At 45.1% G+C, this 24,592-nt stretch overlaps 1 protein-coding gene across 5 annotated transcripts in view; it reads right to left on the bottom strand.

Annotated features, from left to right (window-relative positions):
- The window catches only part of LOC8033199 (transcription factor SUM-1), a 305,941-nt gene that overhangs the window by 149,455 nt on the left and 131,894 nt on the right, over nt 1-24,592 (bottom strand). For all 5 annotated transcript variants that reach the window (XM_029991553.3, XM_040217851.1, XM_040217856.2 and 2 more), the window contains one exon: nt 20,477-20,567. In XM_029991553.3, coding sequence (XP_029847413.1) covers nt 20,477-20,567 — 91 coding nt within the window. The remainder of the gene's footprint in view (nt 1-20,476; nt 20,568-24,592) is intronic.

The raw sequence follows: 24,592 nt of genomic DNA, 5'->3' as shown, positions 1-24,592 counted from the left end.
TGTACGGCAGGAATTCTTTGACGCTTGCTATAACTCTGCGACCGACGGACTCATTGGCCACATTCGAGCGCTCGCACTCATTCGCGAGAAGTACTAATTGCTAAAACTTTCGACGCCTGTCCGTAACTACAGGCGATCCAGACAGGAATGCCAACGACGGAAAGTGCCGCCCTTACAGCCCTCGGGATTTCTCGAGCTAATTGTAAAGCCGGTGGACCCGGTCCAGCAGATCGGTATTGATTTGCTCAGTCGTTCTGTACGTCTGCGTTAAGAAAACGATTCATTATTGTGTCGACAGTCTGACGCGATACGCCAAAACAAAAACTCTCCCGTTCGTGACTTCTGTAGAATTTTGTTTTATTTTATTTATTTATTTGTCGATACCGTTGTTCCAAATGTGGAATATAATAGGAGTGGCACAATAATGAAGCACTAGATACAAACTAAACTTGCAATATAAGTGTAAACCCCTGCCATGACAATCCGCAAAAAAAAAAAAAAATCTACAATGGACAGCAGTGCGTCGGCAACTATTCAAATAAAAAGCAGCACGGCCATAACAATACGTGCAAAATATTGTCCAGTCAATGGTAACATTTTCGACGCAAAGGTAACTTTGACAGAGAAGCGCCGATTATAAAAATGCACATATTGATACAGTTCATAAGAGCTGCTTAGAAACGTGGAAACACTGGCGCATTCAACTATACTACTAGGCAGTCTGTCCAATCAGATACAGTCCGTGAAAAAAAGAGCACATAAAACATCTACTCGGGAGTGACCTTCGATAATTGTTTTTTAGAGTGTGAATCGAGTGCTTGTCCTTTAGGAAAAATTAATATCTTAATCGTGTGATATTCTTATGGTTTCATTCCCGAGTAGATAAAGTATTTTGAGTCGGGCTATCTTTCTTCCTGGGTTACAGTGGTGTTAAATCCGTTTGGAGAATTGTTTTGAAGTTAAGTGCCTTCTTCTGAATTTGTTGAAAATAAACCTAAGAGCTTTTCTCTGAATCACGTCTAGTTTGTCTATGCTTTTTGTGTGAAAGGAACCCTAACGGCGTTGGCATATTTAAGAATTGGTCGGATTCATATCTTATAGGCTAGAAATTTTGTGGAACGCGACGCACTTGTAAAGGTTCGTTTCTACAACCTCAACTTACTGTTGGCTTTTTTTATAATGTAATCAATGTGAAGGCACCATTTTATTTCATAAGAAAAAATAACGCCTAGGTATTTTGAGGTTTTTACCTTGTGAAAGTTGTAACCACATAACTCATAATTAAAATCTAGGGGAAGTTTCTTACGTGAGATAGTCATACATACGCATTTGTTTTTATTTAGTGACATTTGCCAATCGTTGCAAAACTCGTAAATTTTGTTTACGTCATTAACACTATTTGATTGTTGCGTTGTTTCACTTCTGAATATAAGAGGCAGTTATCTGCTAAAATGTTTATGCGAACACTTATATCGTTAATTATTTATTTTTTATTTAATTATTCTTGAAATGAGGGTGCCTACCAACAGGTAAGCGCCTTACAAGTGGTACCCTATAATACATTCACAACGAAACAAGTAATGCGAACACTGCAATAAATAAAGTACAAAGACAACATTGAAATGCAGATGCCCTATGTCTTTTCCCTACCACTGCGTTTTTAAAATCGCTAAAATTTATAAAGACATCTTTTGCAGGTGACTCAAAATTGTTATAAAAGGCCATCATTCTTGTAAGAGGCGAGAGGTTAGAATGTCTGAGAACACAAAAAAGTTCAGTATATCTCAAGGAGCGAGATGGTACGTGAATGCTGATATCGGTCAGCAAACCTGGGGAACCTACTCCGTCGTTCAATAATTTACGCAAAAATAGCAAATCTCGAATATCTCTTTGCTCAGAGAACTCAGCAAGGTTGGTCATTTTTAATTCACAAAGGAGCCAGACATAATCACTGTAAAATGTTTACCAAGGAGACGGTCGTAAATTAAACGGATAACGCGTCTCCGAACTCCTTCAATGCGCTCTAGTCTAGACAAAGTCAATGAATTCCACGCCAATTCATGCAAATTCCAGTCTCGAGGGGACGTAACATTGTGTCATTGACAAATCTTAAAAAACAACACAGGTGTCATAACTGTCCCTTGGAATACTCCTCGGGTAAGCCGGTGGCGTCATAGAAGCTTAATTGTTGAATGTTGCAAACTGTTGCCTTCCCTTAAGGTAATGCTCGAACCATTTTAATAACGAGCTAGATTTAAGAACTACTTTTAGTTTCACTAGGAGTTTGTCGTGGGAGACCTTGTTAAATGCCTTCGCTAAATCCAGAAATATCGTATCAACTTGAGAAGGTTTATTTATACACTCACTAATGTCATACGTTGTTTCCTATAGTTGCGTTACGGTTGAAAGACCTTTTCGGATACCATGTTGTTCTTTGGTTAATTTTGAGTGGTTTTCGAGATGATCAGTAAAGTGTGATCATATGAAATATTCTAGAATTTTATAACACTGGGACGTTAATGAAATTGGTCTATAGTTAGCAACGTTTAGTTCATTTCCGTATTTGAGGATAGAAGCGATTCTTGACTTTCCAATCATCGGGCACGAACCCGAGCGAAAAAATTGTTAAAATAAAAAGCACAAACACCAAACAAAGAGTGCACAGGACAGAGCCCTTACTCCAACTGCGTGTTTAATGCATTCAACGAGGAAGACAAAAAAGAAATAGGGCAAGTGAAGGTAGAAAGAGGAGTAAAATTAATGTTGTAGATCAGTGGTTCTCAATCATTGATGTTCCGCAGCCCTTGTGGATCGGCGGAGATGATGGAGGAACCCGTTCGTGGTAAGAGGAGAGGAAAATATAGGTTAAATATAATAATGAATTAATAAATGGATATAACTAGAACCTAGTGTGAAGTAGAACTTTCTTATTGACATACAAACTAGAAAACTCGCCCGAAAACTGAAACATTTCATCTCGACCTGAAAAAAGACAACTTTTATTGCCGGGCTTGGCTAACGAGGAAGGGCCTCGCGGAACCTTAGAATGCCTTCGCGGACCCCAAAAGGTCCAGGGACCCCCATTTGAGAACCACTGTGGTAGATTATAGATGCATTAAAGAAATCGAAAATGAAATGTAACTTCACCCCTTTAAGGTGTATCCACACGAACGAGAACTCCACGGACGGATGTCGTGACGTCAGCAACCCGGAAAACTCCGTCTTCGGCTCCGCCGCCCACCTGCGGAGCTTTCGTACTAACAGTACTCCGCGACGCTCAGCCGCATCACGTCATGCAGGCCCTAGTCATGGCTGCGGGCCTCACGCCAGGTGAAATGACCGACTCCATGCTGCAAGTACAAGCTCCCTAAAGCATACTGGCTTTTAAAACCCTTCGCCCAACCGCTGCAGCCAAAATCCTCGACCACAAGCACCTCGTACTAAATAATCGGGACCACCCGTACACGTCCTACACCGCTGCCCCAACAACATCGCGTAAAGGTGTGATCCATGGCGTCGACGCTTCGACACCAGAGAAGGCCCTTCAACGGCACCTCATCCCCATTGGTGCCAATGTCATTACCGCCAGAATGCTAGGACGAACCAAATCGGTCCTAATAGCCTTCGAAGGTACCTACGTACCGAAGATTGTCTGCTACGGCCAAGCCGAGTTCAGATGCTAGCCCCACCGCCCAAAGGCCCAGTTTTGCAGTAGGTGCAACCTCCTTGGACACCGAGCCGACGTATGTGCAAGCCCACCTGACACCATTCTTTGCGCCTCAATGCTCCACTCAGGTAACCAGCACCGACGAACCGCATGATTGCCATGTTCGCTGCAAAACATGCAGCGGCGATCACCCCACCACATCCACGCAATGCCCAGCACGGTTGCAAGCCAACGCCCAGGCAGTCAAGCAAGCGTACGAACGCCGCATCCAGTTACGGAAGACCACGGCACAAGACCTAACCAAGCAAAAGCCACCACCAGCAAGGCAACACCGACCTCGATCACGATCGAGGGCACCGGCTCGCCGCCCAACCACTCCGAGACCTAAGACCCCATCCAAGGTGCGGGTGAACCCGGCCCCAAATTTGAATCCACGCCGAGACCAGGCGCAGCCAAACCACTTGCAGCAACTCCAGTCCAGAAATTCCAGCTCACGACAACAGGTGAGCCAGCCACTCCCTCCTCCCTCCCCTTCCCCTGACCACATGAGTGATCCCACTACCCCCCTCCCCGCATCAGCATCTTACCGCGACGCACTAGCACCCCCATCACTGCGTACCACGCAACCCTCGCCGACACCCACACAACCCATGACGAATATTGAAACTCTCTTCACAACCCTCCGCGAACAGTTAGCCGCGCTCCAGCAACATATTACCGCCCTAGAAACTCAACAGGAGCAACACGAGCAACGCCTCGCAGCGCAAGACAGCAAAAATGCTTCTATGGAGGCTAAGCTTGATCGCATACTTCGTCTACTCCGCAAATCACGCTCGCGCTCCCCGAGCACAAGCACCGATACACCGAAACAACGCCGAGACAGTACCTCATCTGTTACATCTGACCACTATAACTAAGCCTACATCACTTGTCATGTGGCAATGGAATTGCCGTGGCCTACGCACTAAACAATCATCACTACAACTCTACGCACAACAGCACGCATCCCCACCCCCCCGACATCATCGTATGCCAAGAAGCATTTTATCTATATAAACTTGCCGGCTACACCACCTACCACCACGGAGACGGCACCGACCGGACCAAGCTAAATCTGCTCACATTAGTTGGCAAATCCCTCAGCTGCACCCAAATAGATACTGCTCATCTATCTGACGACCACACGCTCACGCTCGGAGTGGTAGTACAACCGGACAAAAGACAGCCCACAACACTTCAGATACTTAACGTATACCATCACCCAAGACAGCCCTTACGACTAGCCAAACCGATCTTCACACCACATAACAGCAAAACACACGACACCCTGGTATTAGGAGACTTCAACTGTCCGCATGTCAGTTGGGGCTACCCCCGCGACACACCGAACGGCAGAAAACTAGCCTCTGCCAGTCAGCAAGCACAATTCACCCTCTTCAATGACATACACTTCCCTACAAGACTCGGTAATTCTGCTGAGCGCGACACCAATCCAGACCTCGCCTTCTATAAAGGTGCGTACACTCCGGATTGGTCGAACACTCAGGAAACACTCGGCAGCGACCACAACATTCTTACCATAACACTACATCAACCCAAAAATACACCTCGATACACACACACATCCCTAACAGATTGGGATGCTTTTCGCACTGATATGTCCCCTCCGGATCCGAACATGAACCCTGAGGAATGGCTCGTTTCGCTTGTCAGGCACCAGCGGAAACACACCAAAAAAATATATAACACTGAACAAGCGCCATACATAGACCCCCATCTCGCACACCTTTGGGAGGCCAGACGCTCGCTAATCAAAAGATGGAAAAAAAAAAAAGAAATCCAACCGGAATCTAAAGAAACGCATTCAAGATATTACTTTAAAAGCAGAGAGCTACGCCCAACAACTTACACAACAGAACTGGGGGAACCTCTGTGACTCGCTAAACACCCCAATGGGCTCAAAACGCGCTTGGGCACTGTTGAGGAGTCTAATTCAGCCTTCTTCACCCAAGGATCCCCTATCTAAAATTCTTCTGGCCACGGACACCAACCCAGAAATACTAGAACAAGAACTTATTAGGGCTCTCTAGCCCGACAGCACACCCACTCCAACAAGTAACCTCACACCTCGACAGTTTGATGTAACCCCGCTAGACTCCCCTTTCACACTAGGCGAACTATTGAGCGCCCTTGCCTCCTTCCGGCGAAGCACCACTCCAGGGGAAGACGCCGTCACATATAAATTGCTCAAGAATCTCCCCAAAACAGCCCACACTAAATTGCTCGAGCTATTCAATGTAATATGGGACACCGGGCAAATACCGGCCAAATGGAAACACTCCAAAATCCTACTCATCCCTAAACCCGGAAAGCCACTGACTCCACAAAACCTTAGGCCCATCTCTCTGACATCTTGCACTGGCAAGCTGTTAGAGAGAATGGTCCTCACAAGATTAGAATGGCATTTGGAAACAAATAACATCTTGCCACCTACGCTCACAGGCTTCCGCCATCACATATCTACACAGGACACACACCTTAGATTACACCACGACATCCTCGAACAGCCCAGCTCAGCCCAACTACGCTGTATTTTGGCCTTAGACATTCGCAAAGCGTTTGAATGCGTAAACCCCGAAATCATATTAACAAACCTGGCCAAAACAAACTGCGGCACAAACATATATAATTACATCAGAGACTTTCTCAGCAACAGATAGGCCACCTTCCATATACCGGGGCACAAATCAAATCCCTTTTACCTCACTCGCGGCACCCCACAGGGCTCGGTTCTGTCCCCAACTCTGTTCAATCTAGCCATGCTCAACCTTCCCCAACAACTGAACGAAATCCCAGACCTCGTTTGCTCAGTTTACGCTGACGACGTCACCCTCTGGACGAACACCGGCTCGATCGGAGAACAGGAGGGTGCCTTGCAGGCTGGTTGCGATAGGGTCTCCAACTACGCCGCCTCCCTGGGCCACACCCTGGCTCCGGAAAAGTCGGAGCTTCTCGTCGTTTCCAACCGACGGGGAGCTGTTCCAGAGCGGGGCCTCATCAACCCGACTATTAACGGCCAGCCCGTCCCACACAAACCCACAATCAAAGTCCTAGGCCTTGCTATACAACAAAACAGCAGGGCACACGGTACATTAGCCAAACTACACACACGGATCCAACAAATTACACATCTCATAAGCAGAATATTAAAAAAAACCAAGGCCTCCGTGAAAACCATATCTTCAAAATAATAAACTCTTTCATCACCTCCCAAATTCTATATCTGCCTCCCTACCTGCAGCCCACTGCCTCACAGCTCCAAGCAATAGAAAGAGCTCTCCGGAAACCCTATCGCCTCGCGCTGGGGGTCCCACAGTATGCCTCGACAATGCAAGTCATCGGCACGGGAACATACAACACGCTAGACGAGCTCATACCAATGCACTTAGCGTCCCAGTTACAACGCCTGAAAACGTCCAAGCAGGGCAGACATATATTGTCCCTCATCAACTACGATACCTCCACCCTCCCAGATATCCCCCAGGAACCACCCCCGTGGAACATCCTCCCCAATATCCAGGTAGAGCCTATCCCAAGAAACATGGACCCCGACAGAAACAAAAAGCGCCGAGAACTCAGAGCACGAGCTCTTACACAACGAGTACTTACACTAAAACAAGAAGGAGCTCGCGTCTATTTCACAGATGCGAGCCTTCAAACCGACACCAACACTGGAACGATTGCCTATCACTCCGAACACCACGAACATGCTTTGCAATACACTAACCCACCCGCCATCGATGACTTAGAGGAACACGCCATTGCCATAGCTATTGAGCATGCTTGCACCGAACCCTACGCACACCACCCAACCTTCATATTTTCAGACTCACAGGATGCACTCCGCAGCTACCTTCAAAACAAAGTCAATGTTTACACTCGAAACTACCTCGCCCCAATATTGCATCAACACCCCTACCATCATTTTCGTTTAGTGTGGGTGCCAGGCCATGTTTCAATGGAGGGCAATGCAAAAGGCAATGCGCTGACCCGAGTTCCCGTTCCCGGACCCTCCATTGGCCTGGTCTAGCCCATACTCTCCCAAAACACAGAGAGCTGTCGAAAAACACAACCGCCGCACACTGTTGCAGGAGTACTGTAGGAACCGACAAACGCTGCCCCCTCCTCCCGCCCTTTTCAGCCGCACAGACGCCGCACTTATCACGCAGGCGCAAACCCATTCACTGCCATCACATCACGTCCTACAATAGAATTCACTGGCGACCCAGCCACCCCCATTGTCAATGTTGTGACACCTACCCCTGGCCGCGTCACACACATTGGGCGTGCCCCCTTTACCCCCCTCATCCCCCCCTTCCCCCCGAAATCACCTCCTGGGAGGAGTGGCTGGCGCCACCCTTAGACATCGCCGAGCAGACTCTTCAAGCCCTCGCGGCTCACGCCAAGACTGTCTCGGCACAAGTGCTTCAGGAGTACGAGATCCTGACCGCATCCCCCCACCCCTAGGAGACCTGGACCAGGGTTTCCTGAGTACAAATAAAGTTCATTCTCTCTCTCTCTCTCTCCGCCATGGAGTAGAACGGCGCCGCGAGGCGTCAAAAGGGGATGACGTATGTCTCACGTGATACGCGCTCCGCGGAGGAAAGGGGCGGATTTCTCCCTCGTGTGGATACCCCATTACACTAGCAAAAAAAAAAAAATAAAAAAAAAAATAAAAAATAAACAAAGAGAAAAAGCCAGCGCGATGTATAAACAAAAGCAACCCAGGACAAGCATGAAGGTAGAAAACATTAAAGCGACCCGGGTTAAGCAAAAAGATTGAGGTAACCAATCTCTTTCTCAGACAACGCTATTTATGGTGTGCTTAGGCAAGCTTTCCTTTGAGACAAGATGGTTTTAGCCTCATAGAGTTATCTGGATCTCTTGTCATGGTAGCGCTTGAGGATTTTAGTCTCTTGGATTGTGGGTGTGCAGTGGCAGTTCCGGTCGTGTATGGCAGGGAGCCATACACGCCTGGGTCGCGCTCTGTCCGGTCCCCTCTTTTTTTCTTTGGTGTTCGCGCTTTTGATTTTTAGCAATGTATAGCCCACTATCCCAACAGTTATTTTTGATTCGATAAAGACTGTTGGAAAATAATGTGCAGGAATTTACAGATCCACTCCGCGTGGCGCTTTGGGAATGATGTGGGAATCATATCGGACCCGGGGCTTTCCTTTTCGTCAAGATTAAAAAAAAGAGCAAATACCCTTGTTCGCAAATGTGCAGTTCAGCAATTTTTGGAATATGATATAAACTTTTAACTGGTGGTAACTAACAATTATCAGATGTAAGACTGACACAAAGTTACTGTTTAGAGCCTCTGCAGTAACAGACGTTTCTTGAGTAAAATTACCGTGAATTAAAAAGTTGATTGACATTTTTTGCTTATGTTAAAGGTGCCTCCAATTTTTTTTGGCCGCGGTTGACATAAAATTTGAAAGAGTATAATTGTGGTACGTTTAATTTGCTGAGGACACCATTTCTGTGTGAGTTTGCCTCAATTCGCAAAAGAAAGTTTTTTGCTTGTCGGGGAAGTGTTTCTTTTTATGTTTTTCTGTAGCCGGGAAATTCTGCGGCCAATACGGATGATCTCACATGTGAGCCAGAGGTTCTTATTTTGGTGTGTGCTTTGTTGGAACATATTTAGTAACGGAGTCTTCAATAATTGTTTAAAATAAATTCCACAAGTCGTTCATGCACATATTCGGAGTCTTGAACGCATTCGAAATGAATCGAGGAAGAGTTCTAGATGATCTAAGATTGAAACGTCATCCGCAATAGGAAAGTCATAAATGATAAAGGTTTATCACTTTCTTAACCTAACCAATAGTAAATCCAAGCCTATCTTTAAACGTAGGGTTGTCAACAATGTTAAGAAGGCTGCTTTCGCTATCACCGTCGGTTTCACTGATTCCACGAATGATAATGTGGTTTCGGCTGCCTCTGTTTTCCAAATTCTCCAGCTTTATTGTAAGTGTATGTTTCTTTCAAGTGTTGACACTGCTTTCGCATGAAATGACTTTTGTTTGTTTTACACATATCTTCTCAAATCTTTATTGCACCGTGCCTAGTATTTCGTTGAGAGCGGCTATTCAGTCGTCAGTTTTCCCAAGGTTTTGCTTCATTTTGTTAATTTCATTTGGTACATTTTTGTCCAATTGCATTATTTCGGCAAGCAGCTTTTCTACTGGGGGGGACCCGGGTTGAGTTCAACGTCTTCACACTGGTTAAAATAGTTTTGCAAAGAACAGTAACTTTCACGAAATGCGGTACTCAGGATTAGTTGGCTTGTAGGAATGACAGGGATGATTTCAACGATCTTGCAAGGAAAAGGAGAATAGTGCTTTAGCAGACATTTTCTGACTGATGTCGTCCGGCCAACTGAAGAGAAGGGGCACTTAATTCTTCTTTATATCTCCTAAGCATAGCCGTAGACTAGGGGGAGGGCATCGGGGCTCGTGCCCCCTCCGGCGAAATCTAGGGGTGGCGCCAGAGCCCCCCCCCCCCCCCCCCCCCCCCCGGGCCCGGGCCGTGATCCTTAACGAGACGCTGTTTACGTGCCATGTAAGGAGGTTCTAGTAGTGGCATGTAAACAAAATAACGCCCACGTTGTCTTTATTGACAAAGTACATGGGAAATCGAATCCCAGCGTGCTTTCGTTAGCTTCAATCTCCAGTTCTGGCGAGAACTAAACGCGCAGCAGCCCCGTCCCCCCCGGGGAAAACTCAGCCTCCCCCCCCCCCCCCCCCCCCGGGAAAATGGAAGGTCTACGCCGCTGCTCCTACGGATGGTTGCGTTGATGATGCCGGAAATGCAGGCGTAAGGAGTCCTCTAACGGTGATGCCTGGTGGGTCTGCATGAAGCAGTTGCTCTTCATAATGCTGCCTTCGGGCGTCCTAGGAAGACTCCAAGAGAGAAGAAAAGCACATGACGCCGGTGTTGATTGAGCTTCTTTGATGACAAGGCAGGGGGGCTCACGGCACAAAAAAAAAAAAGAGTAGTGCTTTGGCAGACATCTTCTGGGGCCTGCTGTCTTCCGGCCAACTTGCCAAGTTCTTCGTCGAGTCTATTGTTCTGCAGCACGGCGCTCCAGAAATCCAGATTACCGGTGACGGGTTCACACATCTGGCATAACTCACGCGAGGAATCGTTCGATTAAGTCACCCCAGCCATTGCAGATCAGTGCACATCAGCCGCAAAAGAATGGGCTTACTAAGACTTAACGAATCGTTGACAGGATCGCCATGTACCTAAGCGTGGAGCAGAAAACATGGTATGAAGTACGGGAGCTTTGCGTACAACAGGGTAGCTGACGAAACAACTAGGATTAAGCCGTTCCACCGGGTGTATGACTGAAATGTCACGAGCATGCTCGACGCTCCCTCATATGCCGGTCTACGATGCCAACGACGGCACTCGGCTGATTACTCAGGTGGAGGAGGCTCGTCTGTTGGCAAGGGTCAGGTCTCAAGACGAACGGTGAGTCGACGCCCACCATACCGGTGGGCTTCTTGATGTAAGTAAGTAAGTAAGTAAGTTTATTTACCATCAACACAGATGGCGGAGGTCGAGAAAAAAAGCTGTAAAGTACAGCTTGACAAGGTCCTCGACCTCCTACATAAGCGAAATAGCAGAGGCACGGGAGAGAAAAAGAACACATACGAAAGAGATATTCCACACCAAAACATGGTTCAAGGTGAAACAAGAGGACACTATACAAGCGCAAAATACGTACTAAGCAAACAAGGAATAAATATATATATATATATATATATATATATATATATATATATATATATATATATATATATATATATATATATATATTTATATTAAAAGATATTTAAAAAAATATTACATGAAAGATGAAGTCATTGCTAATTCACCTATCTAAGCTTATAAAATATTCTCTAAGTTGTTTTGGTGATATCCTATTCAATTCCAGTTCACTCTCTTCTAACTGGTTCAGCAATTTAGGCAGCGTATATCGAACCATCTGGGAGCCGTAATTTGTTCTCCGAGCCACCATCTCCCAAAGGTGTGCATGACGAGTAGGGTAAACCGGTTCTTTCAGATAAATATTACCCAACTTTGTAAGGAAACGCGTATTTCTATTGTTTTCCGTTTTAAACATATTACTAAGTCTATCATTGTATAAATTGTATATATTAATAACGCGGAAAACCCTAAACAGACAAGCTGTATGGGAGTCAAACGAAACGCCGCCGATGGACCTCAGTATTTTTTTTTTTTTTTTTTTGTAGTAAAAATATCTTTTTAAGATTCGAGAATGTAGTTGAGCCCCAAACAAGATGGCCCTAATTTAAATACGAATAAAACAGAGAATTGCAGATTAGTAATTTCACATTTGTTGGCAAAATTGATCGATGGCGATATATCAATCCAGTTATTCGTGACAGTATGGGAATTATATAATTTATGTGATTATCCGAGGACGTATTCTCAGAAAAGATCACTCCCAAAACCTTAAAATTGCTCAAAATCTCAATTGTTGCTGTGTTAAGAGTAATATCTCTCATTATTCCAATCGATTTATTTCTCGTGCGAAAAAGTACAGCTTTAGTTTTGTTTATGTAATTTTTAACTAATTTTCCCGGCTCCAAATTTATAATCTCGACAGCGTCAGATTTGCAATGTCCACTAGCACGTCGCGATCCTCGGCCGAAATAAGTAGCGTTGTGTCGTCGGCGTAATTTACAAATTTGACATTTGGGTTAATGTTGACGACGTCATTAACAAAGTCCACTTGTCCACTTGTAGCCCGGATAGTAAGCATATGTGTGGACACCGACACGGTTCCACTGTCTCTGCGGGCCCTCATGAAAACAAAACAACGGAACAACGTTCTATGCAAGTCGTGCATACAGCTGAACGTTCGGTTTATCGATTTCCTATCCAATATGTGTCCAGTTTTTAGGGCGCAGACCCTAGGCGCCTGTTTCAGGCGTCGCTGTCGTCGTAACCACCCCGCTAAATTGGTGTTAGGTTACGTGATAATTGAATTTGTGTAGGGTTACGTGATAATTGTGCCGCTAAATCTAGCGGAGAAACTGAATTGGTTAATAGATTACATGACACGAAGTCATGAGACGTCACTTTGCCCGCTAGATTTAGAGCGGAAACTGAATATGTGTTGAGGTCACATGTGTCAATTTTTCAGCTAAATTTAGCGAGGAAATTGTGGGAGGAGGGGAGGGTAAGGAGTAGGAGGATGAGGGGAGGTTGCGGAGCAGTAGGAGATAAGGAGGGAGAGAATGAAGGAGGAGAAGAGGCAACCCTCCTCTCCTCCTCCTCAAGAGCTGCGCTCTAATTTCGCATTGCAAAGATTTGTAAACCTCTCAATTTTGACCAGATCCTAAGGATAATTGGCCACCTTCTTTTTATTCAAAGCTATAGACTGAAACGCATAAAGCTTGGATGGAAAGTACACAGACCTTATTTGCCCCGAGAAGTTTGCGTGGCGCCCTCGTACGGCGAGCCGGGTTGACGTCACGGCGAGGACAAAAGTGTTTCTCGTCTCGCCCCGTTCGCCCTGAGGAGGCTATGACGACGTTACCCGTCGGCGCGCTCGTTTCTATTTTATTTTTGTGTGCGTTTTTCGTAGGAAGTTAAATTTTTATATGTGGCCTTATTGAGGCACGGCCTGTAGCTGCAGGCGAAACTTCCATCAACACTTCAGGCATGATTGACAGGGTAGGCAACGTCTGAGTCGCAGCTGGTACAAGAAAGTGAAGAAATATGGGCGCAATTGCAGGAGCATCACTATAGATTTACATCTCACAGAATCAATGCTGCTGAGGGTCTGAATGATTTGGCAGGTTAGGTATACTATTCCGTTTTTTTTTTTTTATATCTGTTTTGAAACAAAAACGCCAAAGCAGAAAAGCTGCATGCTGCTTGAGCGACATGTTAAATATAATCTGGGCTATAACGCGAAAATCACAGGTGAGGCAGTCCAAGTACAGGGGCAAAGTAAAGAAAGAAGAAACATTTATTTATATACATTGCTCGCATTTGACCGTTGCTGGATTCGGATAGTATTTCAATGGACTCCACTGGTGGTGTCTGTGGACTTGTTTATATCATCCCTCAAGTAATGTACAACAAACGTAAGCGAAGGTGTCTAGCCCGTTATTAGTCCTTTAAAATATGTAGATTTTATTTAAATCGAATTGTCTTGAAGCTAATACACCCGAAGCTTTTCTCACGCAAACTGTCACCCTTCACAGGTTCCACATATTCTGCTACTAGTACAGCATCTACCACTGGACAGCCGTTAGAATGCTTGCTCTTCCTACTGTTTTCTTCTGTTGTCAGAGAGTCCAGCTGTAGGGAGTTTGGAGGCTGAGGAAGCTTTTGGGGACCTGCAGCAGTGTCTCTTCTAATTAGAAATGACAATTCAAACTAAACGGTATATTTTCTTCGGTGGAATAAAGAAAGAATGTCAGGAAAAAGTATGAACATTCAAAATTACGGTAGTATTGTTGTGTATAGTTTTGGCAGTTTAATACATCTCGTACAGGCAACTGGGGCAATTCGACTGTTTTTTCTTGCTACCATACAAACTAATACCCGTGCCACACGGGCAACTCGAATGCCATTTACAACGAATGACATTCGTGTGATGAACGAATCGGCTCGCGATCTCTCGCGTGTGGAACGCCAAACGCTCGGAGTGTCGCGCGCTGATTGGCCGATCGTTCAAATGTCATTCGTTGTAAATGGCATTCGAGTTGCCCGTGTGGCACAGGTATTATTTACAGTAATTGCGCATCGTCTAAAAGAATAAAACATGTCAGTATACGTCTACGAACTATGTAATTAATTCACGAACAAGCTATATTTATGTGAAACAACCTGTTCCACGAGCACTTCTAAGCCCTTCAAACCCAGGGCCTTAAAAACATCTGCGAACCAGCGCATGCAGAGTGGCACTCGCAGAGTCAGGGTCGCGAGCTAACTTGTCGAACGCCCGAAGGCCTTTGATATCAATGGCATTTGATATGTCTGCAAAGCGGAATGCAATATTTTCTTAAATCAAGAAAGTGCAAGGGACAGAACTCCCGCGTCTGAAACACTTACGACGCCGCCGCTTCACCGACCCCTCGCACGATTGCCTTGTGCCGTGTGAACCGACAGGGAGGTTCATCGGCGGAATTGCCTCCGCCGATATCTTTCGGGATTTGTAACCCAATTATAAAGGTAAAAGCGCTTATAAAAGGTGCGGAAGGACGCCGTCGGTATCGGCCTAAACCAACGTCTTGTACACCGGGTAAACCAGGCATCGCTCTTCGAAGTGCTTGCGGCACACAACGGCCAAACCAGGAAACCGGGGCAGGGAAGCGAGCCGGATGCGAGGTCGCGAAGCGGAGTCCTTCCCCTGACGTCACGTTACACCTCACCCAATCAGGGCGCGGCGACCTCAGCGACGCTCGTGTTCGCTCTCGGGGCTAATACCAAACATTCCGTATCTACTCGCGATGCGAAGTGTATTCGCTTTCTAACGAAATTGGGTGTCCCTTTTGAATTCAGACGATACAGAAATGCATGCAAGAGCTGAGTGCATCCACTTTGGATAGCAAAACTGCCGTCATTTTATAACAACATTTTCTACCCAGAATGTATCACAATTTCTAAACAGTTTCTTCAGATAAAAATCCACCTCCTTTTTATCCAAACGATATAGACTGAAGCGTAAACAAGGGAGTGTATAGACTGAATAGCGAAACTACACGCTCTTTCTGGCACCATTTTCTTTCCACAATGTATCCGCTCTTTTTAACATGTTTCTTCAAATAATTGGTCCCCCTGTTTCGATAAAAACAACAGCAACACAAGAAGAAATGGACTGCTGGGCTCAAATATCAAAAGTTTGCACTTTATTCTGGAGTCTGATTTCGGTACTTTGTCTGTGGAGACTAATTTGTGTACTTCAATAGAATATGCTGCGCGTATTGTTATACATACAAATCAGGTAGATACAAGTAATTTTGATATACGAAATTACGGTCAGTGCGCAGGTGAGCTGGTTAAAGTTTGCCATGATTATTTTAACCCGACACCAAAACAAACAAAAGCAGTTGTCTTTTTCTTTTTTTTTTTCTTTTTTTACAGTTGAAGAAATTGTAAGAAGGAAAAACTGCGTCTCTAGAGACGCACTAGAGACGCTGTCTGTTCGGGTAACTTTCTCTTTAAGTGTAAAAAAAACAAAAACAATCCTCTTTCTGTGCCAGTCTCGGGTCAAAATAATCATGATATTTTGATATCTCGAACGCGAGAAGGCACAAAGCCTATTGTAAACTTCGAACTTTAGAAGCAGACAGAACGAAAGAGAGAGGGGAATCCCGGAGACTGTATTAATTGGATTGTTTTTTTAATTTTTTTAATTTATTTAAAATTGTTCTCACTGCGTTTAATTTTCTTTCCTTTTTAATTTCGTCTTTTCAATCCTTCTTTTTTATTTCTCATAATTCCCTCACGTCCTTTTTGTCCTTTTCCAATTCCTCCAATAAACGTCAGTTGTAAGTAAGCGCTCATACCTGTCCCTTTCTTCCCATCCTAATCATTTGCGCTTTTTCACATTATCCCAGATACACCAACTCTTGCCGAAGCACAATATGGCCGTTCATTCCAGCGCGTCAGAAGAAGGACACTTCAGCGTCGCCAGAGATGTATTCCTTCAATGAAGCATGGAAACATAACGGATGAAAATGTCGAGAGGCAGCTACTGCTTAAGTGCAACGACCACTGAAAAGACAGCAACAAACCATGAAACGAAAGCAGTTGTGTACTTGGCCGTCAAACTAACGAGAAAAGTAACTCGCTACTTTTTTATTTAAAGCAACGCGTTCCTCTTGAGAATCGATAACGAGTAACGTATTTAGTTGCTTTTTGGGGGAGTTACGAGTGAGGCTATTTAGTTATTCTTATGGGGGTAACATGTACATGTCTGCTCGCCGGTTACAATCAGTGACGCCTAATTCTGAGTACGTCTGATGAGTGGGACTAAGAATGCATCCCCTTTGGATGTTTATGCTTTGCCTACAATGGGATGTTTGCTTGTGATGGCTTTGGGCCGCATGTAGCGCATTTTCGTCATGCTCGAGCCTGGTGCTTTTCGCACAAAATCCAGCCCATCAACACATTTTGTTAAAAAGCGCAATTTTAAAACTTGACAACCCTGTTACTCACCAAATCTTGGAGAACTTTAGATGCGTTGATGCCAACGTTGATTGAGATAACGACCGACTGCCGACAAACGACAAAAAGAGGGCATCCATTGCATTCGCGCTAGCTTTCGTTCTACCCACTTATCATTCCAACGAGTGCTCGGCGTTCTGAAGTCCATGCGAGTCCTCGTGTCCTCCTCTCCCTCAGTTTTCTGCGCATTGACATGTCTCGGTGTTGTAGGGACATGTCATGAATATAAAAATCTGCTGGGGGAAGTTCGTCTCAACATTTGTAATGCGGGTGTTAGCAAAGTCCATGCTAACACCCGCATTGTCTAAAGTCATTGTCCTCACACAGTCTTCGGTAATTTACTTTTGCAAAGTAATTAGTTACAGTTACAGATAGTTTGTCACAAATTTATGTAAGTTACAGTTGCGGTTACATAAAAATAAAAGTAATGCGTTACAGGTAAAGTTACTTCGTTATAGTAACTTTACCTGTACTTAATTTCAATATACTTTCGTTTCCTTATTTAAATTTAACTATAAAGACAGTGATGACAACACACGATGAGTACGATATATTTATATTTATTTGGAACTCTCAGAAAGCTGTCATCTCACTTTTGAGATATATATTTTTACCTCGTCAAAACTCAGCTTGGGCGAGATGGTTGAATTTATTACTGACTTTACAGTGTACAAATATCGCACACGCACTAGTATTTTGGACAAAGACGCAACATACACATCGTGCTGTGTGTAATATTTGTGCGCTGTGAAGTCACTAATATTTTTACCGTCACGACTTTATTGAATCAAAGCGTTTGGTGCTTCGACATAAGATGAACTAAATAACAAAATATTTAGCAACCGCCCCTTGCACCCGCTGCGGACGTGGTATTGTCCAGAAATGAAAGTTGAAACTAGCCCCGATGTGCTTGCGAAGGTTCGAAGAAGAGCACCTTCCGGCTGCGTATACTTCTTTTGCAATGTTTGCAGCGAGCATTGAAGTCCTCGCCACTATATTCGACAAGGCCAGAGTGCACTTCGTAGCCTGACCACGGTAATACTTGCCGTTCGTCACTTATGACAGCCTCTCGTTTGAGCGAAAACGATTAATTACTAACCAGCGATCGTCATTCTTTCTTGCGACGTTCTCTCTTCCTTCCTCTTTCTCTTAAGTGTTTTCTTATTCCCTTTCCTCAGCTGACACGAGAGGAAGATACCAACCAACAGGCGGGTCCATTACAATAATAGGAAGTGAAGCAGGAGGCTAAACCATTTGGAACTCACTAAAGTGGAAAAGACCGTTTGTATGCAACAAGTTAAAGGGACACTGACAGGGTATTTATGCTCGCCGAGGTTTTTAGTTGTACGTGACATATGAGAGCTCAACTACCCAGAACAGAATTTGCGGCTCGAAATTCGGTTTCTTTCCGCCCGAAAACTGCCGATCAAGAACTGGCCGGTTCGAGTCTCGCTCACTCTCTTTTCCGCGGTCACGGGCCGTTTTCTAAGGTATCGATGCGACCACCAAATTTAATCAAAGTCGTAGGTCACTGAAGGCACACACTCAATATTAAAAATATAAAAAAATATAAAACCCATTTTTTGTGGCTTCTAAAAAGCTGCAAATACGTTGATTGAAAAAAAAAGTTCCACAGACAACCGGAAGCATTCTGTGCGTGCGTCGTTTCGCGTATCGTGGGACTCGCAGGGACGGCGATGGCAGCGGACGACGGGCGTGGGACCTCTATTTCAGAACTGTCGTTCGCGGTACCGGCGAATTTTGTCTGCCTTTAAAAGAGAAATTTGGGACTGGTCAAAAGAATTGGTATTCATCCCGTACGACACGCCCGACCACCAAGCCGATTTGCACGACGACGTCGCCGAGCCGTCGCTCCCTTCTCGTGGCTGAAGACATCGCTCGCGCAAACGTCAAGCGCGACGTGTCTACTTCGAGTGGAATATGCACGCGTACGATTTCTTTACTAGGTGAGAATGTCGCGAATGCGTGGTGCATCCCGACTTCGACCCGGGAGTGCTTTTGCTAGAGGAAAATCGGCAGCAAACTTTTCAACTTACAGTTTATCGGCTAAATTATTACTAAGGAAAGAGATACCCCCATTTCGATATGCCCCAGTAGCTCAGTGGGAAAGACGTCCCCTTCACACGCGGTAGAGCCTGGTTCGATCCCCCGTGAAACCCTTTTTTTTTTTTTTTTCTCTAAATACTTTTGATGTCTACATTTCTTTTTTTTTTTTTTACAATTATTACTGAAGAAACAAAAACAAAAAATAAGAAACAAATTTTGTGGACGACACGTCGCTGAATTAAATGGTATGGGATTTCCTTTTTGACACCTGCGAACTCAATGTAATCACTTTCCACAAAATGCAAGGAGCATATAAATCAGGTACCGTCCGCTTCCCGAGGTGCCCGTAAATGGTCTACAGGAATTGCAGCCAGCCATTGGTCCCGATCCCGTTGATCTTTCGGAAACTCTGTCGCACAATGCCACTTCTGTTTCGGACGCGGGACATGTGAGCCAGCTCTTCACGCAACATCTTGGGTGTATTCTTTTCGGAGCCGATCAAAATTCACCACGGGCACTCACTACTCATCTCCAACTCCTCAATGTACAAAACAACTCATCTTGGAGTACAGAACAACGAGCGGAACAAACATAACTGCAAAAGAATCCCACGGCGAGCAGTTCCCATACGCCGCATGTCGTCTGCTACCGGGAAGGAGAAAAAAAAAAAAGAAAAAAAAAACACACGGTCGGGTGCAGCCACGTGACTTCCGCCACTCCACTCTCTTCTCTCCACTTCTCCGACCTCCGTCAGGTTTCGGTTTCGGTTTCGAGCAGTTGCGTCTTTTGGCTTTATTAAAAAAATACGGTACTCTGTTGCAAAATATTAATTGGGTAGTCCTCCGACACCATAATGAAGCGCCTGGCAAAAAATTAAAAATAAATATTGGGGGGTGTCAGTGTCCCTTTAAAGGGAAGCTGAAGAGCTTTTCGAAAAATTCAAGTTAATGGTTGATTCTGACGTGTTTGTTCCTGCTGAGTCCAAATATCACGACCGTTTGACCCAAACTAATCACTGAACACGAAAAGAAAAAGCGAAGAAAACAGAAGCGATCGCCGCAGCGGCACGTTATTGACAAGTCATGCGTGACGCAACACTACGTCGTAAACGGGACGTGCCAGTTCTCGCTTGCTCCGTGGATTCCGGAAGTAGTCGGCGCCGAGGATTCTGCTTTTGGGAATCGGGTTCGGCGTCTGGTTTTTCGAAATCTTTTGGTGGATCGGAAAGGGGAATATGTCCAGAGGACCCTCGACGTGACAAAGTGCGCGTTCCAGTCGTTAGAATCAGCGCAAATTACGACTAGTGCGGTTTGAGCACTGGTCCTAAACCTGTAAGTTTTAATTACTCAAACACTGCACTGTGCAAAACATAACCATCAATTTATGCGGTGTACGACGGAACAGGGTCGGCGTTTTTTTCTCTTTTCGCAAGGGTGTTGGTGGAAGGTCCACTCAACTTACCTTGGCACAGGCCGCCGAAGCTGGTGACACCATGGAAGTGCTGAACGCGTTGAATCAAAGGCCCGCATATTTTCTGCATACCCCCGCGAACCTGCAACAACGCACAAAATACGCAAATTACACAGGTTCGGCCAAGTCACGCAGGCCTCCCATCAACAAGCCTTATCTGAAATCTGTAGCTGTTTTGCTGAATTATGGGCAATTTTTAATATTCTTCGGAAAAACTAGCTCCAACAGAGAAAGCAGAACTTAAAGTGAATCATATCTGACCCTTAGTTTTCCTATATTCAAATTTATCTTCGTTTGTCGCTAGAAGGTATATTTTGTGAAATTTCGCACAATATGGCAACGCATGTCGAAAACACACAAAGGACAAACTAAAAAAAAAAATAACCAAACTCGCACCTACAAAGTTGGTTCGTCTGATATTTGAAAAGTTTATTTCGTGATTTATTATAGGTAGCAAGAACAAAAAAAAAAAAACAGGACAAGAGACGTCATTTTGCGTTGTTTCTGCCTATAGCATGAGGGAAGTTCCTGTATTGGATATTGCAAGATTTATTATGGTCCTTACGGCTAGGCAGTATCACGATACAAATGCATCACGATAGTACCTTAGAGATACGTTCGAGTATCTGTACCTTTGTATCAAGATACAATTGAAAAATATTTTTGCATCTCACTAGTGAAATATGTTTACAATGTATCACTTTTATAGCGACACTTCCCCCAACTTAGGTATCTTGTTACATTGGTTGTTCTTTTTTAGATAAATTTAAAAGAATAAAAAAACATCTGTCTAACGCAAGTTGCTTCGCAATGTATAATATGAACCCGCACTATAACAGGGTCCATATCAGTCACCAATATAAAAAAAAAACTTTGGTTTAAAGAAGGTTACTTGCAAGATTAACAAAATAAGCTCCTCTCAGAAAGCCCTGCACTGTTTTCAATTTAGCAGAGTGAACGCTGAGAAGGAGCTGATTTTGGGAAGATTTTCCAATTGGAAATTTGAAAATCGTCTCCAATTGAAGTAGAAGTAGAATCAGAAGTTAATCACGCAATACAAAGTTGATAGTGAGGACTGTGTGAGAGGTTTGTTCCTTGTGTGTGTGAAAGCGTGAGTGACAGTTTCTTGAGTGCGCTGCAACGTCGACCAAGATAAATATAAAGGTCGATGTAAGGGGTATAGCGCATAAAATGGCAGAAAAAAAGGGGCCCAATCATAAATTACCATGCGCCTTTGCCACAAACTGCACCCTCCCTACGTAGCACCGTTCGAGAACAAATGTATTTCTATAAGTATCTGTATCGGTATTCCGGAATAATTTTTCGCTGCTTTTTAAGAAGTATCTCAGAGATATCTCGTTGCATGAAAGACCAAATGTATCTCAGTATCTGTATTTCGGGCCTTAAAACACACGCGTCTCAGTATTTGTAGTCCTGCATACCTTGTGGAGTATCTTAGGCCAGTCGTGTACTGGTCCTGCATTTAAAATTGGTGATACGTTATTTCTCCGTTAATTATTTATATGCCTTTTTGTAGTAACTGTTCGTGAAAATTATAGCAGGCATTTTCTTTTTGTAAATCTAAAATAAGTAAGAAAATAAAGGAAGATTCATCGCTGCATCATTAAAGGGGCAGTCAAGTGGTTTTTGAGTTCGTGTTTTGATAATGACAGCTGAATTTAGACGCCTTGAGTATCCCTAAAAACCAAAAAGTAGTCATACGGTGATTATTTCTTTAATAAAAATGTAATTGAAGGCCGCCAAACCTCGGATCTATCCGAAAACGAAACCACTCTCATTGGTCGTCGCACGCTTATCAAAAGGATCTCGGGCCAATGGCGTTGGACGACGTTCCGTCGCGCAGTGATCCCGAGGTAGCCGCATCGGCCGAACCTCTTTGTCATTCGAGCTTCGATCATGGCGGAGTTCTCTACGCTCGAGGACCTGACGCCGTTAGAGGTTGGAGTTCTTCGGCGGACAGCCGACCTGGGGATGATTTCCTATGACGCCACTCCGACGTGCGATGTGGACGATAGCAGCGCTTCGGAGTCATGTTCGGGTTCCGAGGACGACGAAACGCAGACCTTTTCGGGCGTTCTTCGATTTGCGGTTGGGGCAAGTCGTAACCAAACCAACGTTTGACATCGCAGCGTTACCTCTGGTACGTGATGTCAAACGATGTCGCCACGTTGACTTTCGCCTCGGGAGAACGGGGGGAAGGTTGGTTCAGACATGTGCAACGAGCGCGTACCTACGGCTGCGTCCGTTGCAACCGGAACGACCGCACTCCGCCGCGCGTACACACACCTGTAACCACTACAACAAGCGCAGCGGGTCGTCAGCACGGCGACCGCTTCTGTACGCCGCCGTCAGCTGTGTCAGCGGCCGCTCTAAAAAAGGGGACGCACTGCTACTCAATGCCGTAACAGAATATAGACAGACATTTTTCTAGTCTAAAGCTTTATTATTTTTTCTTGATAGGCTTGCAGGGTACAGCGAATGAAAAAATAAAATAAAAAGATGCAGCGCCGTCTTGGACGATCACGACTCTAATACACGACATTGCAATAGAACAAATATCGCCACACGCCTTTTCTACGATTATAAAAGAGAATGTAATCTTAGCAGCGATATAGCAACGTAGAAATATGATTTCGTGATCAGATAGACGTTGCGAGCGTTCAGGATTGCTAACCCTAATAATTTTTCTCCGGTGATGAAACCGCGTGAAAATTCGTATCCTTTATACGGTACGCGCCAGTAATACCTTGAACTTGAGCACACGCATGAAATGCGCCAAATCAGAAATCCGGGCGATGTTCGAGGACGCAAATGCTTAGAAAGCACCACTGTAGTCGAAGTAAACAAACACGACGGCGCGGGCGTTTCTGCTATCTTGACAGTGCCGCCACGACATCGCCGCACGAGTAGGTGGATGTTCCCTTCTAGTACGTGCTGGGTTATCATAGCCAAACACGACGAAAATTCACAGTCAAGGATAGCGCTTTTACGCGGAACGATGAGCTTTCACCAGGCCGTCCATTCCGACGATCACCACCGACGCCACGTTTGCGGATAGAAGGAGCCGGCCGGCCTGCAACGCGCGGAGATACGTGCGCTTCCGCGCATCCCTGGGGAACGGGAAATTCACCCCCCGCGGAGGAAGGCAAATAGAAAACGTAGTTCCTTGTTTGTGAAACGATAATTGCGCTATCGCGTATTCTAAACTAGAAATATTTTACGTCTTGTGAAATTATCATGCACAACATATTTAAATGAACTGAAAATTGTTTTTTAGCGAAACTTTAAAAAGACCGCCAAAATTTTCAAACATACGATAATTTCATTGGTCCTCGCAAGTACAGAAAAGAGTCCGCACGTATTTTATTCCTGCGTGATTAATAGGCGTTTCTGCCTTCTAAAACTGAAGATACTCATTCACTGACACTTCCTTAACACCATCGCACCAAAAAGTAGCTTCTCCAAAAACCGCTTGAGTGTCCCTTTAAGGGCTAGCGTGACTCTTGGGAACGCTACACACATCCCCATTCGGAAAACGCTAACGCTGTCCCCGTCCCTTTTTTTTATATTGGCTTTCTGTTTTGCCCCCTCTATTTCTGGCCGCCTGTTTCTGGCCTCGTTACGGGGTCAGTGTTAGCGTTTTTCAAAGGGGGACGTGGGTGACGTTTCACAAGCGTCATGCTAACAGATTCCCTAAGAACCGATTAATGGATCTTCCCGTACTTTTTTCGCTCCCTTTTCTGTTCTCTGCCTGTCAGAGTATGTCGACGCCCTTGGAAACGATCATCCATATCACTCGAGGAAAGAACCGCATCCATACCACTGGTGGGAGGAACCGCATCCATATCACCCGTGGACGGAACCGCGTTCCTTGTTTTAACTACACATGCAAGCATCACAGCCCACGCACCGCTACTACCGAAACCCAGAGCGAAGAACAACCGGCGACGGCAGAGCGGCGACTGAGCACACACGCACAGTTGCGTCACAAAGGCGGGCCGGGGGGGGGGGGGGGGGGGGGCGGGGGCAGCTTGACAGCGAAACAGAGGTTGGCGGTCAGGGCGGGCCAAGAGAGCGGGTGCCATC

Source organism: Ixodes scapularis, unplaced genomic scaffold (assembly GCF_016920785.2).
Source record: "Ixodes scapularis isolate PalLabHiFi unplaced genomic scaffold, ASM1692078v2 PGA_scaffold4__175_contigs__length_147842914, whole genome shotgun sequence".
Lineage (NCBI taxonomy): Eukaryota > Metazoa > Arthropoda > Arachnida > Ixodida > Ixodidae > Ixodes > Ixodes scapularis.
The sequence above is the reverse complement of the archived record's forward strand: the minus strand, read 5'-3'. Positions and strand labels throughout refer to the sequence as shown.